The 16,983-nt window shown below is 39.5% G+C and overlaps 1 protein-coding gene across 4 annotated transcripts in view; it reads left to right on the top strand.

Annotated features, from left to right (window-relative positions):
- The window catches only part of IKZF1 (IKAROS family zinc finger 1), a 93,162-nt gene extending 76,427 nt beyond the window's left edge, over nt 1-16,735 (top strand). For 2 of the 4 annotated variants that reach the window (XM_067550326.1, XM_067550328.1), the window contains 2 exons: nt 3,179-3,313; nt 12,328-16,735. In XM_067550326.1, coding sequence (XP_067406427.1) covers nt 3,179-3,313; nt 12,328-13,034 — 842 coding nt within the window. In that variant the 3' untranslated portion in view covers nt 13,035-16,735. The remainder of the gene's footprint in view (nt 1-3,178; nt 3,314-12,327) is intronic. The other 2 variants (XM_067550327.1, XM_067550329.1) reach the window with 1 other exon arrangement.
- The last annotated feature ends 248 nt before the right edge of the window (nt 16,736-16,983 follow it).

The following is a 16,983-nucleotide window of genomic DNA, read 5'->3' as shown; positions in this document are numbered from 1 at the left end:
TATTTCTCAGTTAATAAACCAGTTTTTCATTTTAAAAAATTGTGTCGAAAGTGATCCTGATATTTTAAATTACAAACAGGGCACCCTAGCTTATCACAAACACAGTTTGACTTCATACACTGTTTTACAATTTTAAAAATACTTTATCTGCAAAGAGGTAGATATGCAACAAAGCAGTTCAGAATGAGACAAGCTCTTTTTGGCATTTAAATGTTTTTTAAATGCATGTTTATTATCCTTACAAAAGTACATATATCTGATATGCAAGAACTACTGTTCAAACAGCTTTTCAATATATATTATAGAGCTGTTACAATGGTAGTAAAGTCCCAGTGATTGTTGTATATATAGAATCATAGAAATGAAGGGTAAGATCATCCAGTTCATCTCCCTGTTTATGCAGGATTCTCCACAAAATATTTTCTAGTATTTTCTTATCTAATTGAAAAAGTCTTAAGCCACTGATTTCCTCCACTTTCTTTAGGAGCCTGATAGATCTCACTGGGGAAACGTACCTAATATGGGCAAAGCCAAGGAGGGTGAAGGGGAAAAACATATTGGTTTTTGTTTAATCTTTGAACTGGAAGGAGATTTAGGGCAAAATCTTTGCCCCACCAAAGTCAGTGCCAATCGACTTCAGTGGGGCTAGAATTTCACCTTAGTGTCTCATGCTGCTTCCACAGACATAAGTGGAAGGTTTGCTACTGATTTCAATAGGAACGGATGAGACCCTCCAAGTACTGTATAAAATATCAGAAAAGACAGACTCTGAAAACTTCTAGAGTACACTTTGGCTCTTGTGGTTTAGTATGCTATTAGAATCTGTCAGTGAAGATATGACATAGTACAGCCACAAAGATACACAGGTAGACACTGTAGGCATATACAGATACCATAATGGGCCAAATACTTTTTGTTCCCACAAAAAAATTCAGCACAAGGTCAAAAACACAAATATTTCTGTTTTTGGCAACCAAAACCACCCAAAATTCAGGTTTGCGGCCAATTTTGGGGAGAAGGAATGGGGTCAGGGTAGGTTTCAGTTTCCAAAAACTGGAAAATATTGATTTGGGCTTAAATTTTTATTTTTGTTTGCCATTTTTCATTAAAAAAAATAACAACCCAAAATATGTGAAATCATGGGCTAACCTTTCTTTAATTCTTTGGAAATGTATAATGTTATTCCTGGATGCCAGGGGGAATGTGTTTGTTTGCATTTTGGTGACAATGTGAGAACTGCTATTTGTCATTATGTCCTATAGAAACAATGACTTTTTGTTACTTTGGGCCTTTACCATAGAGTTCTACCCTTTTGTGACTTCTAAATTGGATTGTTGTAACATACACTTCATAGGGCTATTCTTGGAAAACACCTGGAAGTGTTAGCTAGTCCCAAATGCAGAAGCTTGCCTCCTTAACGGGGTGCATTGTAATGAGCGTACAACACCAGTGCCTAACACTGACTGACTGATCACTTCCAGATGCTATTCAAGGACAGTCCTTAAAATCTTTCTTAAATGGTCTGGGGCCCAGTCATTTCAAAGAGCACTTCAACCACTGTGGTATGTCGGCCTCCAGCAGTGGTTAAGATCTGCTAGATTGCTCCTGCGCTTGGCTCCAAGGATTGTCTTCCACGGGGGCACTCTTCTCTGAAGGCACTTAATGCTTCTTCTCTTGATCCACCCAGTTTGTCCACTTCAGGGCACAGTGTAGCCAAGCCTGTTCTATCAAGCTGCCATTTAAATGACATATTGCTAATATTAGAGAGAGACAAGGTGGGGGGAGGGTAACAACTTTCAAGCTTACACAGACCTGAGGAAGAGCTCTGTGTAAGGTCAAAAGCTTATCTCTCTTGCCAACAGTAGTTGGTTCAATAAAAGATATCACCTCCCTCACCTTGTCTCTCTCTACTATCCTGGACTGACACAGCTACTACAACACTGCATACATATTGCTAGCATGGTGGTCCATTGGGTTTCCTTATTCCTTTCACGTAGGCAAAAGATATATTTACTTTAACTATTGTGAGGTACCCAGTTACCACAGCCGTAGATACCATGTAAATATCCATAAATAAGTGAGCACACCAATTGAGAAGAATAATATGTGTCACCAGGATACAAAGAACATAAAAGACAGCTTGCAGAATCAAGACTTAAATCATTCATGCTTTATTACTTGATGATCAGATATCAAGTCACAATCTTGCTTAAAATGTTCATCTCCTGGCAAAAGATAAAAAAAACCAGAGTAATCACTCAGTATGTGCTACACACACTTGATAGATCACCTTCAGGCTAGTTATAGTTTACGATCATAGAGCTGTTGTTGTACCAGTTCGTTCTCATACCCCCTTCAGCTTCCACAGACAATTGCAACAAAGTGATATAATTGGAACCTTTTCACTAGTGGCTCATAGCTAAGAAGCTCTCTGCTGGGCTTCCTTTCTACATCTAAAACTTCTTAGCAGCAGCAGGAAGTCAGAAAACAGTCCAAGTGCAGAAGGTCAATGCTCTATGATAAATATATATTCCGCCACTGGACTAGCTAAAATTGGATTTTAATGACTAAAACTGTATCGAGGAAGTAGAGTAATAGAGAATGGTCAGAGAAGTTGTTTTCTACCTAAATACATTCTTCTATACAAAGTGATAGTCAGGCTCCATTTCTGCTGAAGCGATTGTTATTTTGCTGGGCTTTTCTATTACTAAAAGGTAGGGGGGGAAGGCAAGAGGTGGAGTGCTTTGTATCAAATGTAATATTAAAGATTTTAGAGCCTGATTCTCCATTTTCCTGCACCATGTGTAATCATTCAGACCATTGCAAAGTGGATGTAAAACCAAATCAGAGTGATCATGTTAGAGATTCAGTTTTCACTGGTGTAAATAACTAGACAAGGGGCAAAGCAGTGGAGAATCAGGCCCCTTAAACTGTAGTTTTACTCTGCAATCTGTTATCTCTACATCCTATCTGAGGGGAACGTGGGCATTGATATAAATTAGTCAGCATAAGGGACAATGATACAAACAGTCAGAGTTAGCCTGTTCCTATCATTGTAAGCTCCTGGGTTTAGTCGGTTGCATGCTAATAGAAAAGTCTGACTAACATGATACAAAGATGATAGTTCCATTAAAATGCAGCATGCGTGCCTAACCCTTCTGATGTCATTTGATTTCAGTCATAAAAGAGGAAACTAACCAAAGTGAAATGGCTGAAGACTTGTGCAAGATAGGGTCAGAGAGATCCCTCGTGCTGGATAGACTAGCAAGTAACGTCGCCAAACGTAAGAGCTCTATGCCTCAGAAATTTGTTGGTAAGAGTTAAACGTTTGCTGTCTCCTAAAAAAGCCTTATAGGGTTTTCAGTCTTGCATTATGATTTTCATTTGTTATAATTAAATTAACAATCTATAAATATACAGGATTCCAGATAAGGATGCATTTAAAAAGGGATACTTTTCTGCAGATTTAACTTTCCATCCTGAAGCTTTTGTGGAGGGGGTTCAGTATTCTTGCTTTTTCCATTCTTGGTGGCCCATGTCTTCTATATGATCATTCTGGGAATCGAGGCTTCTATTCAGGAAAGCACTTAAGCACATGCTTAAGGCTATGTTTTGTTAACTTCCTGCATCATGGCCAGAGCCTTGTGTGTTGGCACATGTGTAAGCGTGTGTGTATAGGTAAGGATGGCCTGAATATAAGAGGTTAATACTTTCTCCCTCCTTGAAAACAGTTGTATAATTGTTTAGCCCATTTCTTTGGTAAAGTATCATCTATAAATCTGGAAATATGTACCCGGCTGATGGGAATGGTAAAAGAAAAACCAAGATCAAAATGCACTTCTTCATGTACATACTATAAGCAACACAAAGTCCCGTTATACACTTCCTTCCTTTACTAATAGACATTTTCTTGTCTCAGTGACTTGACTAGGAGGTTGTATCCATTTTTTTCTTCTTCTAGATGATATTTAGTGTGCAGAGTAGTGGCAGGATCAGGCTTGTAGCAAATCAGTCAAAGGAAATTGAATACAATGAGAGAGATTGCAATAATGTTTAGGTTCAGACTTAAACCCTAAAAAGCATGAAAACTCAAAGGAACTCACTTCTATAGACAGACAGAATATTCAGATTGCTCTACTTTTATAACACTTGCTTGAGGAAAAGATTAAAGCCTTTGGGAAGGAATACATTGTACGAAGGGTTTTGAAGAGAAGCTGGAGACATGACAGACCAGGTGAGGGAGGGGGGATTCCAGAATATAGGAAGACGCATGGAAGGAGGTTTGATTCCAAGAGCGGGAAAACACAAAAAGAGTAGTCATTCATGTGGCATGGATGGAACAAAGGGGGCGTGAATGTGCCACAGAAAGAGGCAAGCAGAGAGGTGTAGCAGGAATCCAAGTTGTGTGTGTCCTTTAAGATAAGAACAAGAAGCTTAAACTTGATGCAGTGGAATCCAATGGAAGGCTTTGAAGCAGGCTTGTTTAGCCTAACCAAAAGAAGGCTGAGGGGAGATATGATTGCTCTCTATAAATACATCAGAGGGATAAATACCAGGGAGGGAGAGGAATTATTTAAGTTCAGCACCAATGTGGACAAAAGAACGAATGGATATAAACTGACCATCAGGAAGTTTCTATTTGAAATTAGATGAAGGTTTTCTAACCATCAGAAGAGTGAAGTTCTGGAATAGCCTTCCAAGGGGAGCAGTGGGGGCAAAAAAACCTAGCTGGCTTCAAGACTGAGCTTGATAAGTTTATGGAGGGGATGGTATGATAGGACAGCCTAATTTGGCAATTAACTGATCTTTGACTACTAGCAGTAAATATGCCCAATGGCTTGTGATGGGATGTTAGATGGGGTGGGTTCTGAGTTACTACAGAGAATTCTTTCTGGGTGTCTGACTGGTGAGTCTTGCCCACATGCTCAGGGTTTAGCTGATCGCCATATTTAGGTTTGGGAAGGAATTTTCCCCCAGGGCAGATTGACAGAGACCCTGGGATTTTTTCACCTTCCTCTGCAGCATAGGGCATGGGTCACTTGCTGGTGGAGTCTCTGTACCTTGAAGTCTTTAAATCATGATTTGAGGACTTTAGTAATTCAGTCGTAGGTTAGGGGTCTATTACAGGAGTGGGCGGGTGAGATTCTGTGACCTGCGTTGTGCAGGAGGTCAGACTAGATGATCATAAGGATCCCTTCTGATCTTAAAGTCTATGAGTCTATAAGCAGGGAAGAACACTGGTAGAGCAATAGGCATTCAGTTTTTCAGGTGCTAAATTTGAGCTGTGGGTAGGACATCCAGGAAAAGACAGCCAGAAGTACAAGTGTGAATAGAGTGGGTTTAAATAAGATGAGAAGAGGCAATAGAGGCATAGCTGAAAACACTGGATGAGATTGTAAAGGGAGAAGAAGAGCCAGCACAGGACCCTGAGAGACCTTGGCAAAGAGAGAGAGGAAAGAGGCACTACCAAAGAAGATACTGCACAAGTAGTCTGAAAGGTAGGAGAGGATCTAGGAGAACACAGAGTCTATAAAGTCTAGGCAGAGAGAGTATTTAAGAAGAGGGCATGATCAACCCTAAACTAAACGACAACTAAAATGGGAGAGAACTGAGAATTTGGAGAAGAGCCTTTGTAATTTGTCCAGGAAGAGGTCATTGGGCAGTTTCAGCAGAATGGAGGTGGCCCAGTTGAAGGTGATCCAGGAATGAGTTAACATAGGGGAAGTTAAGGCCACGAGAGTAGAAAACACTTTCGAGAATTTTGGCAGAGGAGAGTGGTAGATGGAGAAGGAGATAGCCTCAAACATCCCTCCCTTGAGCCTATGGAAAATAATGGCATGTTTGAAGGCAGAGATGTGTGAGCCAGAGAGGAGAAAGGCTGAGAAGGAGGGAGGGAAATCGTACAAGGGAGGGAGCAATGGTAGTCAGGAGTTGAAGAGAACAGGGTCAAGAGAGCAGATTGAGGGATGAATGAAAGAGAACAGGTGATGCATTTCTGAGTCAGAAACTGGGGTGAAAGAGAAGAGACTATATTGTAGGAGAGGGAAGGAGGAATCTTATACCAGAGTGTGTCATTGTGTCAGATGGTAGATTAGTAGGTTCAAGGAGACAGTTAAAGATGGGGGAAAGGAGGCAGTGGTTGCAGGAGCAAGGCTTAATCATGGCAGGAAATGCAGCTGCTTACTAAGTAAGATGGCAGAGTTGAAGAAGATGACAAAATTGTAGTGGAGGTAAACACTGAAAATGTGGTAGGAATTCTGAGGTTAAGAACTCAAAGTTGCTTGATGATTAAGGACCAGATTCAGATACTGGAAAAAGTTGATGCAATTCTTCTAAAGGCTCTGGACTGAATTTGGCTCTTAGATTTTTATATAAGGAAAAATATCAGAAGTCATCAGAAAGACCAGAGAGATTAATTTGGCTTAGAAAGCCATTTTTATAGACACAAATAAGTATCCTATTTAGAGCGGGTAGGCATGGACTATTTTTTGTTCTCCCTTACTACCCTCAGGCTGACAAACAATAGAGAAAGCCAGTCAAATGGGAGACTTGGGAAGGCAAAGTTTCCTGTCACTTATTTAGAGAGTGGTGTGAGAAGACACCATAATGACAAAAAATATTTATGGAAATTCTGCTGTCAAAAAATGGCCTCTTTTGACAAAGAGAAGCATCAGAGAACTCCAAATCCCTCCTCCTTTCTTTCCCCAGGCCTCACCCTGCTTCACATACAAAGTACATTACCAGATGCTCAAACTCCAAGTCTGTCATTGTTGTCTAGAATTTAAAGGATTTAATACACCAAATTCCTGTCCCTCTAACATAACAATGCCAACATCATTTAACCAGTGGCTACTTTAAAAAGACAGTGGTCCTGATTCTCTTCACTTACACTGACTTTAAACCAGTGTCTCACTATTGACTTCAGTGGTGTCATCCCTCACTTAGACAGAATTAAATAAGAGGAAAATCAGGCCCAGAAGAGTGGTTAGAAATGCCAAAGACACAGGTTTCCTCAGCCACGCCAGTCAAGTATAAACCTGAGGGCTAGTTAACAAGGTAGGAGAAATAAGCCACTGTTGCAAAGAACACAACAATATTAGAGCTATGTCATGGTCCAGAACCAAATTCTAGAGAGAAGAAGCAGTGGTGATCTCCACATTACAAAGATCTCACTGCAGCAAACTGTTCTTGAGGTGAAACTTGGTACTTTATAAAGCCGAGCTCATTCACCAATTTAAATTAATTAGGTGTAAAATTCTTTGGCAGCAATAGTGACATTGCAGCACTCGTTGCCGGCACCTTACTTTGCAGTCAGGTACGGACCCCAGGAGTGAGAGCAGAATTAACCTTCCAAACTGGGGTTGGGGAGGGACTAGTAACAGTTCAGGCTGAAATGCGTCTGATATGTTAAAACATCAACCAGAAAAGAAAGCCATACATAAAAAGAAGAAACCTATCACCGCCAAAGTGTATAACTAGTTGTTAGCATTTGGCTACTTGTAGCAAGAGCTCTGAAACCCTGCAAAGCTTTTGAAGAGCTTCATGCCATTAGCAGTTCACTTTATTTATTCTCTGATAACCATAAAAATAGACTATTAGTTTTAATGAGCGCTAGTGTTATCTGCCCTGCCCACATGTAAAAATACCTGCCTGCCTTAAGCTTGTGTGCATCTGAAATGTTTTTGCTCTGTGACAGACTTTTCTTTACGAGGAGCTATTGATTATATCAGTCACCTATAGGTTAGACTACATAATCATAAAGCAGATATTAACCAATAAATGACACCTAACTTTGTGCCCTCTGAATGCCCAGTGTATGATATATAATAATAAAGACAGCCCAGGTTTTAATGGTGTACAGTGCATATAGTAACTGCATGCTTTGACTTTGTTGTTTTCTGAATCAAGGGTATAAATTCATTTAAAAAATGTGGGAAGCAACTTTTTCACGTCACCCATGCATTTTCCACAGAATCCATTTTGAATCTCTGGTCTTCAGCTCTTTGCATTTTAAAACTATGGGATTAGAAATGGTGCATCTAATAAAAATCATGCCACTGATGGGGAGGATCAAACACTAGCAGAGGAGTGGGAGGGAGCCTCAGAAGGGAAAAGCAGTCAGGGTCAGGTGTGGGTGGAGCCAAGTTAGGAACTGTATATGCCATGCCTCCCTACTGGAAATTCCCTCAGGCCTTAACATAGCTGCAAGTAGTGTTAGCTCTAGGGCTGGTCAGACAACAAATATTCCATTTGCAAAAACTATTTTGAGGTTTTGATCTTTGTTTTCATTCTACATCAGAACAAAAACTAGACCTTTTAGAAATTTTTCTCCAAAAAAAAAAAAAAAAAAAAAAAAAAAAAAAAAAAGCTCCCAGCTCCCAAGTAGCCAATAGTTCACTAGTTAGGGCACTCACCTGGTGATGGGAGAGGACCCCAGATCAAATCCATGCTCTGCTTGATTCAGAGCAGGGACTTGAACCTAGGTCTCCCACATTCCAGGGGAATAGGAGCCTCTTGCTGGGAGGGAGAAATTCCACCCTGGACCTGAGAAAGTTTAGTCAAAAGAGAGAAGATTCTGCAAAAAAAAAAAATGTTTTGGGTTTGACTAATCAGCATTTTCCTATGAAAAGACATTTTTGTCAAAAAATTCCTGACCAGCTCAAGTTGGTTCCCCTTCTGTGCCTCCTACCGCCCCAGCTGTGGAGTGAGGCTAGAGCAGAGAAGATGGAGGATCAGGAAGTGCTTGTTTTTTGCAGGATTTCAAGCAAGCAATTTGCCCCTTGCCCCTTCGTTGCGTTTGGAAATCCCTCTCATCTGAGAGGGAAATTCTGCCTAGTTCATCTTGTGGAATTCTCAGCAGACTTTTCCCCTGCTCTTTGCAGGCTTTTCTACAGGAATGGACAATTGGGCCCCATTCCAAGTAATCTTTTTCATGCTGCAGACAAGTGGGAAAGTTATTAGTATAGTCTGGGGCAGTAATAACTGGAGGGGAGTCCCCTCTGCATTTTAAGAAAGGGTAACAGCAGCAGTGGCTGGCATGGGGGAAGCAGCACAAGCTCTGCATAGATGGCCTGCACCTCACTGCCCTTGGATTCCTTGAGATCTTCCAGATCCACACAGTGTACTCCACCCCCCATGGAACTATCTGGGAATCTGATGGAGGTTTCCTCCTCTTTGCCCGTCCTTTATGGGACTGGTAATATTGCAGATGTATTACAAATATTGTGTGAAAAGCTTATTTGTAATTCAAAGCTACCGATTAATTGAACAGAGTTTAGCATCCATGAGTGAAGGGTAGCATTAGTGTGCAGATATACGTTAAATCAGCAGCCACATTTTTAAACAATTTCTCCAATTCCCAGCTATGCTTTTATTGTTAACATGTTTCTACAGAACTGACATTTTCAAAAGTGACTAGAAATAATAGCACTTCAATTTTTGGATGCCCAATTTGAGACACTTTACGGGGTTTAACTTTTAAAAATGAAAGCACTTTTAAAAGTATTTTTAAAAGCACCCCCTTTTAATTATTGGAAGTTGGACACACAGTAACTTTTGGGAATCTTAGCTGATATACCTGAAAATTGCTCCTTACATTGTTTCTTTGCTTGCAATATGTTATCTGTTAACTATATGATTGATATGCAGTTGTAATATTTTCAGTGGACCCTACTGCAAGCTCACACCTAGATTTGTTTGGCAAAAATGACTGTTCGGAGACAGCTCAAAACAATAGTCCCATTCCAGGCAGAATACTGACTTTCAGTTTAATGGAATTATTTATTTCGGAAACATTGCCTTATGTTGCTCCTGCAAGTTATACTTTTCATTACAGAAAATGTATGGATATGTGAACCTTCTTTTCATAACTAGTGTCTAGCCTATGATTGGTCAAAATATTTCAGTTTTTGATTTTTTGCCAGAAAACATTTTCTGCAGTGGGGAAAAAACATTTTCCAACCAGTTCTAGTGCAGTGCATTAGGGGATGGAGAGCTCTTCACAGAAGGTCTCAATTTCAGATTCAGATTTGTACCCTACATTGCATCTTTCTATTTTGATTTTATTGACATAGAACATAAGAACAGCCATACTGGGTCAGATCAATGTTCCAGCTAGCCCAGTATCCTGTCTTCCGATAGTGGCCAATGCCAGGTGCTTCAGAGGGTGCTTCAGAATGAATAGAACAGGTAATCATCAAGTGATCCATCCCATCAGCCATTCCCAGACTGTCAAACAGCAATCCCTGCTTATCCTGGCTAATAGCCATTGATGGATCTATCCTCCATGAACTTATCTAGTTCTTTTTTTAACCCCAATATAGTCTTGGCCTTCACATCTTCTGGCAAGGTTGACGATGTGAAGAAATACTTCCTTTTGTTCATTTTAAACCTGCTGCCTATTAATTTCATTTGGTGTCCCCTAATTCTTGTATGAGAAACAGTAAATAACACTTACTTATTTACTTTCTCCACACCAGTCATAATTTTATAGACCTCTATCATATCCCTCCTTAGCCGTCTCTTTTCCAAGCTGAAAAGTCTCAGTCTTATTAATCTCTCCTCATATGAAATCTGTTTCATACCCCTAATCATTTTAGTTGCCCTTTTTTATACCTTTTCCAATTCCAGTATACCTTTTTCGAGATGGGGCGACCAGCTCTGCATGCAGTATTCAAGATGTGTCCGTCCCATGGATTTATAGAGGCAATACAATATTTTCTATCTTATTATCTATCCCTTTCCTAATGATTCCCAACATCCTGTTAGCTTTTTTGACTGCTGCTGCACATCGAGTGGATGTTTTCAGAGAACTATCCACAATGACTCCAAGATCTCTTTCTTGAGTGGTAGCAGCTAATTTAGACTTCATCGTTTTTTATATATAGTTGGGATTATGTTTTCCAATGTTCATTACTCTGCATTTATCAACATTGAATTTCATCTGCCGTTTTGTTGCCCTGTCTCCCAGTTTTTAGAGATCCCTTTGTAACGCTTTGCAGTTTGCTTTGGACGTATCTATCTTGAGTAGTTTTGTATCATCTACAAGTTTTGCCATCTCATTGTTTATCCCTTTTTCCAGATAATTTATGAATATGTTGAACAATACTGGCCCCAGGACATCATTTACCTCTCTCCATTCTGAAAACTGACCATTTATTTCTACCCTTTGTTTCCTATCTTTTAACTAGTTACTGATCCATGAGAGGACCTTCCCTCTTATCCCATAACTGCTTACTTTGCTTAAGAGCCTTTGATGAGGGATCTTGTCAAAGGCTTTCTGAAAATCTAAGTAAACTCTATCCAGTGGATCACCCTTGTCCACATGCTTGTTGACCCCTCAAAGAACTCTAGCAGATTGGTGAGGCATGATTTCCCTTTACTAAACCATGTTTACACTTCCCCAATTGTATTAATCTATGTGTCTGATAATTCTGTTCATTATTATAGTTGCAACCAATTTGTCTGGTATTGAAGTTAGGCTTACCCACCTGTAATTGCTGGAATTGAGCCTTTTTTAAAAATTGGCATCACATTACCTATCCTCCAGTCTTCTGGTATAGATGCTGATTTAAATGATAAGTTACATACCACATTTAGTAGCTCTGCAATTTCACATTTGAGTTCCTTCAGAACTTTTGGGCGGATACCATCTGGTCCTGGTGACTTATTACTGTTTAATTTATCAATTTGTTCCAAAACTACTTCTAATGACACCTCAATCTTGAACAGTTCCTCAGATGTGTTACCTAAAAAGAATGGCTCAGGTTTGGGAATCTCCCTCATATCCTCAATCATGAAGTCTGATGCAAAGAATTCATTTAGTTTCTCCACAATAGTCTTATCTTTCTTGAGGGCTCCTTTAGAATCTCGATTATCCAGTGGTTGTTTAGCAGACTTCCTGCTTCTGATGTACTTAAAAAAAAAAATTGTTGTTACTTTTTGAGTCTTTGGCTAGATGTTCTTCACATTCTTTTTTGGCCTTCCTATTTATATATTTACACTTCACTTGCCAGAATTTATGCTCCTTTCTATTTTCTTCACTTTTTAAATGATGTTTTTTGCCTCTAACTGCTTCTTTTGCTTTGTTGTTTAGCCATGATGCCACTTTTTTGGTCCTCTTACTATGTTTTTTAGTTTGGAGTATACATTTAAATTGAGCCTCTGTTATGATGTCTTTAAAACGTTTCTGTGCAGCTTGTTGGGATTTCACTTTTGGCACTGTACCTTTTAATTCCTGTTTAACTAACTTCCTCATTTTTGTGTAGTTCCCCTTGCTGAGACACATTGAATCCCAAATGTCTAACTCTTGACTGTTTTGGAATGCAGGTGAGAAATGCTTGTCTGATGTTCCATATGATGCCACCACTAACTATGAGAAGGAGAGTGAGATGATGCAAACTCATGTTATAGACCAGGCCATTAACAATGCCATCAATTACCTAGGGGCGGAGTCTTTGCGTCCCCTTGTACAGACACCTCCAGGCAGCTCTGAAGTAGCACCTGTCATCAGCTCCATGTATCAACTCCACAAACCTCTTGGGGACAATCACACTCGTTCCAATCATACAGCTCAGGATACTGCGGTGGAAAACTTGTTGCTGCTCTCCAAAGCCAAATCCATCTCTTCTGAAAGGGATGCCTCCCCCAGCAACAGCTGCCAAGACTCAACGGATACAGAGAGTAATAACGAGGAGCGCAGTGGTTTAATTTACCTGACCAATCACATAGCCCCTCACGCAAGAAATGGCCTGTCTATAAAAGAAGAACAGCGGCAATATGATGTCCTGAGGGCAGGTACTGACAATTCCCATGATGCTTTCAAAGTGATCACCAGCAATGGGGAACAAGTAAAAGTTTACAAGTGTGAACACTGTAGAGTCCTTTTCTTGGATCACGTGATGTACACCATCCACATGGGCTGTCATGGGTTCCGCGATCCTTTTGAATGCAACATGTGTGGCTACCACAGCCAGGACAGATACGAGTTTTCTTCTCACATAACACGAGGGGAGCACCGTTTCCACGTGAGTTAAAACCCCTCCCACACAGAAGCGACCTTGACAACTGTACTACTGGAGCTGAACAATGACGATTAAAAATACCAGTCTATTGGACAGTAAAAGCATCCAGACATCAAAATTAGAAGACCTGACCCCATGATTTTTTTCCTTTTGGTAGCATGCATTGTACTTCAATTTTATAAAAAGAATATTGATGTTTTTATTACAAATATTTGGATCACCAACCTTTAGTAAGTAGGAGCTTTTGTAGGCAGGTAGCTGAATCCACTTCCTTTTAGCTATTGCTTTCTGCAGATCTCCCTCCCCAAGGCAGTTAAGCATGTGGAAATGCACAAAAACTTGGCTGAAAGCTAGAAAGACTTTCTGCTAACATGTTGAGAATAGGGCTCTTACACCAGACATATATTTTTTGACTTCCCATTATTACTTCGATCATTGGGAAGACTTAATTAAAATAGAGATGAAGGGGCCCACCGAGGCCCCTCAGGTGGTGCCGTGGGGACCTGGAATGGTGTTGCAAGCCTAGACCCTGGGGTGGAATTATTTTAGCAGTAAAGTAAAATAATACAATAGCACATGCCAAGGTGTGGATTTTCTTGCCAGCGCGGCATATTATATTTGTATTGTGAGGCATAATGCCAGTTGTTTGAAGGACGTGAGACACATCCTTGTAATACACACCCTGTAGTGGAAATTTCCTTTTTTTGGAGAAAAGGGTTTTGTTGGTTTTTTAAAATAAATGTTTTCCCTCCTTATCCAATAAAAAGTCATTTTTTTTCCTTAAAAATATAGATTTAAAAATCTCTGTGCATGAGAAAACAGTTCCATTTATTTAGGATTTTTTAAAAGAAATTTTATTATTTAGAAAAATATGATATGCAGTAGGAAAGAAAATGTTTGGGGAATGTTTTTATGCATCCTTCTATCATTTTGGGGGCAAAATTTTTACAACTGGCTGCAAAATTTCCATCCATTTTGCATATGAGCATGGCCATTCCGCTTGCACAGCAAGTCCTCTGGCTAATTTTGTAGGCTGTGTCTGAAAATTTAGCCCATAATGATTTTTTTAAAGCACGGAAATGAATTAATCAGCCATTTAAAAAAAAAGTATAGTGCCCATCTCCCTCCCCCCCCTTTCCCTCAAATGAACTATTTATTAAGGGCTCCATCTTGCAAGACACTGAGGACTCTGGCCCTGAGCCACCCAAGCACTTTGGAGTGTGCCTGAATAGTCCCATGAACGTAAATGGAACTATTCATAGGTTTAAAGTTAATCCCAAATTTAAGGGTTTTCTTGCTGGATTGAGGCCAGAGCAAGGATCAAGCCCTACAAAACAAAAACACCTTTATCTATCTGTTTTTTCCTCTCTCACTCTGAGCTCCCTTCTTGGCATGCCCCTCCCAAATAGCTGTTTAAATTCCAGTAAAATGAAAACATATCTGAAGCAGAATGACAACAGATAATCTGTCTGTCTTCTTTAGTTCCTCTTCCAAATAGCTCATTCCGCTCCCCAAACATCCTACTGTTTTTAAGACTGGGTAATAATGATATTTATGCAACTTGGTTAAGCAGCTCCCATCAGAGCTGGAATATTTCCACAACAGTACAGGTAATAATAACCAGTTGATTGAGTTGCCCAATCTAGTGAATGTACAAATATTTCCATTGTATTTAAGGGATTGGTACTACACCATAAACAAAATCTTATATTGCAACAAGACCATTTCTAAGTCTTGTATTATATATAAATAATATAATATTACAGAATCATATTATGCACCAAATTCAGTGGAACTGAGTGCACTTGTACCAAGGATGAATTTGGTGCAATGTATGTATATACCTATGTATAATATATAAACAGACAGAGTGGTCCTGGTTCTGCTTTCACTTACGCAGCTGTAAATCAAAAGCAACTCCAACGGAATGACACTTTTGCATATGTTTTACACCTCACTCTTATTACATTGTACATTCACTCCTAACGATAAGAAATTTATTTTGTAAAAGCCAAGCGCCTTGGATCATAAGGGTGATATTACACAGAAAGCATGTATATATGCATGGCCTGTATAAACATATGCAGCCACACATGCACATACATGGATGAAACAAGAGCTAATACAGTGTAAATTGCAGCATATTCAGTAATATAAACTATAGTCCCGATCGTAATCTCACGCTGATTATACACTAGTGTAATGCCAGTGACTTCAGTGGAGTTACGCCTGGGTAAACCAAGAGGGGGGTTTCTACCCATTTTTGTGCCTAAAAAGAGATTTCCTCAATGAGAAAAAGAGATTTCCTCAATGAGTCTGTTGTATATACTGTGTCAACAAAGACCATATCAGCGAACCCATAACATTTAAACGTTTCTAGGAAGAATCTGATGTTAAACAGCAAGGGCAGACATAACACACTAAGATGATTTTTTTTTTTTAATTCATAGTTTATATTCTATTTCTTTTTAATTTTCATGCTTTTGGCAGGGCCTAATTCACCTGTCCTTCCTTCTCACACCATGATTGCAGGCTGTTCGCTCTGCGTTTCTGACCAAGTAGGTACACTGTCATTGCTGAGAGTTTTTTCAGTGTATTCTGTGCATCAGTCGCAGCTAACTGGACAGCTGAAGAATGTACCATAATCTCCTGGAACCAGGGAGCTGTTTCTATTACTGATATTCACAGCTCTCTCACAAAGTGTTACACACAGATTATGTTTAGCATTTGAAAATCATTTTCTTACCACTGCTCAGGCCACAAGGAGCCTCTCTTTTAGGGCATTTTTTTGCTAAAGCCCAACAGAGAGAGGGCCAAAGTAACTACTGATGTAAGCAGGCACTGCTCCAATGGAGCGGTGCCCCCTTAGAGCTGTGTTGCTTTGGGCCGTTAGAGTGAAACTAGTATATGTGACTATGAAATTTACATGATTTCTGATTCATAGGATTTCTCTGCATTTAAATGGTTTGTGTGTGTGGTTGTTGCTTGTTTTGTCACCAGGCACACGCAAGTGTGTGGTTGTGTGTATCATACATAACGCTCTCTATATATAGTTATGCATAGTATGCTAATACATTATCACAGTGGCTGTGTTTCTTGGCACTAGGATTTTTCCTATTTAACAGAATATGTGAATGTTGTACAATAAATAATACAATTGTATAATTTAGCTTATTAATAAGATACAGTGTATCAAAGGGAGTAGCATAAAAGCAGTAGCAGCAGCATTTCTTATTTGAGAGGGGCTTTTGTTTCACATTGTTTGCACAAAAATCAGCCTCTATTTGTTTGGAAATAAATGTATTGATAATTTTATTTATGGAGATGAACACAAGTGAAAAATGATCCATATACAAGGAGATCTGTGGGTAGCTAAACAAATTACGCCCGTAGTTAGTGTAACCTCCCATTTCCCCTCCTAGGCTCTGGTGTACTAGCTTGTCATGGTTTATCTCTACCCTAAAAGTAGAGAGTAACCATAGTGAATGGTTTTAAGTTAAATTGATAAGAGATGTAAATAGCATCATAATAAGCATTGCTTTTTTGAATTTCTTCCATCTCCCCGGCCCCCGGCACTGCCTTTTATAGCTGATATATAAATAAGTTGTAATTATACATTTTTTCTGTGATTTTTATATTGTAACCCCCTTTTTCTTTAAGACCATTGTATTTACATTTTAAATTTTTATTAAATTTGCTTGATTTTTTTTTAAATTAAATTATATCTGGAAGGCGTGACGTATTGTGTAAGAAAGACAGCTTGGTAAAAGGCTTGTTGTCTAGTTCTAGAGTGACATTCTGCACAGCTTACACCCTTTTCTGCATGGGTGCCTCTGTGTGCACAGCTATGCGGGTAAAGTGGTGCAAGGAAGGGTGGGCGCACTAAGCTGAGCTTGGGGCCATGCAGCCTGATTTTCTGTTCTCCTCTACACTAGTGTAACCATATGGACCTTAGCCTAAA

This window comes from Emydura macquarii, unplaced genomic scaffold, assembly GCF_026122565.2.
Source record: "Emydura macquarii macquarii isolate MOO-44397 ecotype Brisbane River unplaced genomic scaffold, CSIRO-AGI_Emac_v2 contig_1263, whole genome shotgun sequence".
Lineage (NCBI taxonomy): Eukaryota > Metazoa > Chordata > Testudines > Chelidae > Emydura > Emydura macquarii.
The sequence above is the reverse complement of the archived record's forward strand: the minus strand, read 5'-3'. Positions and strand labels throughout refer to the sequence as shown.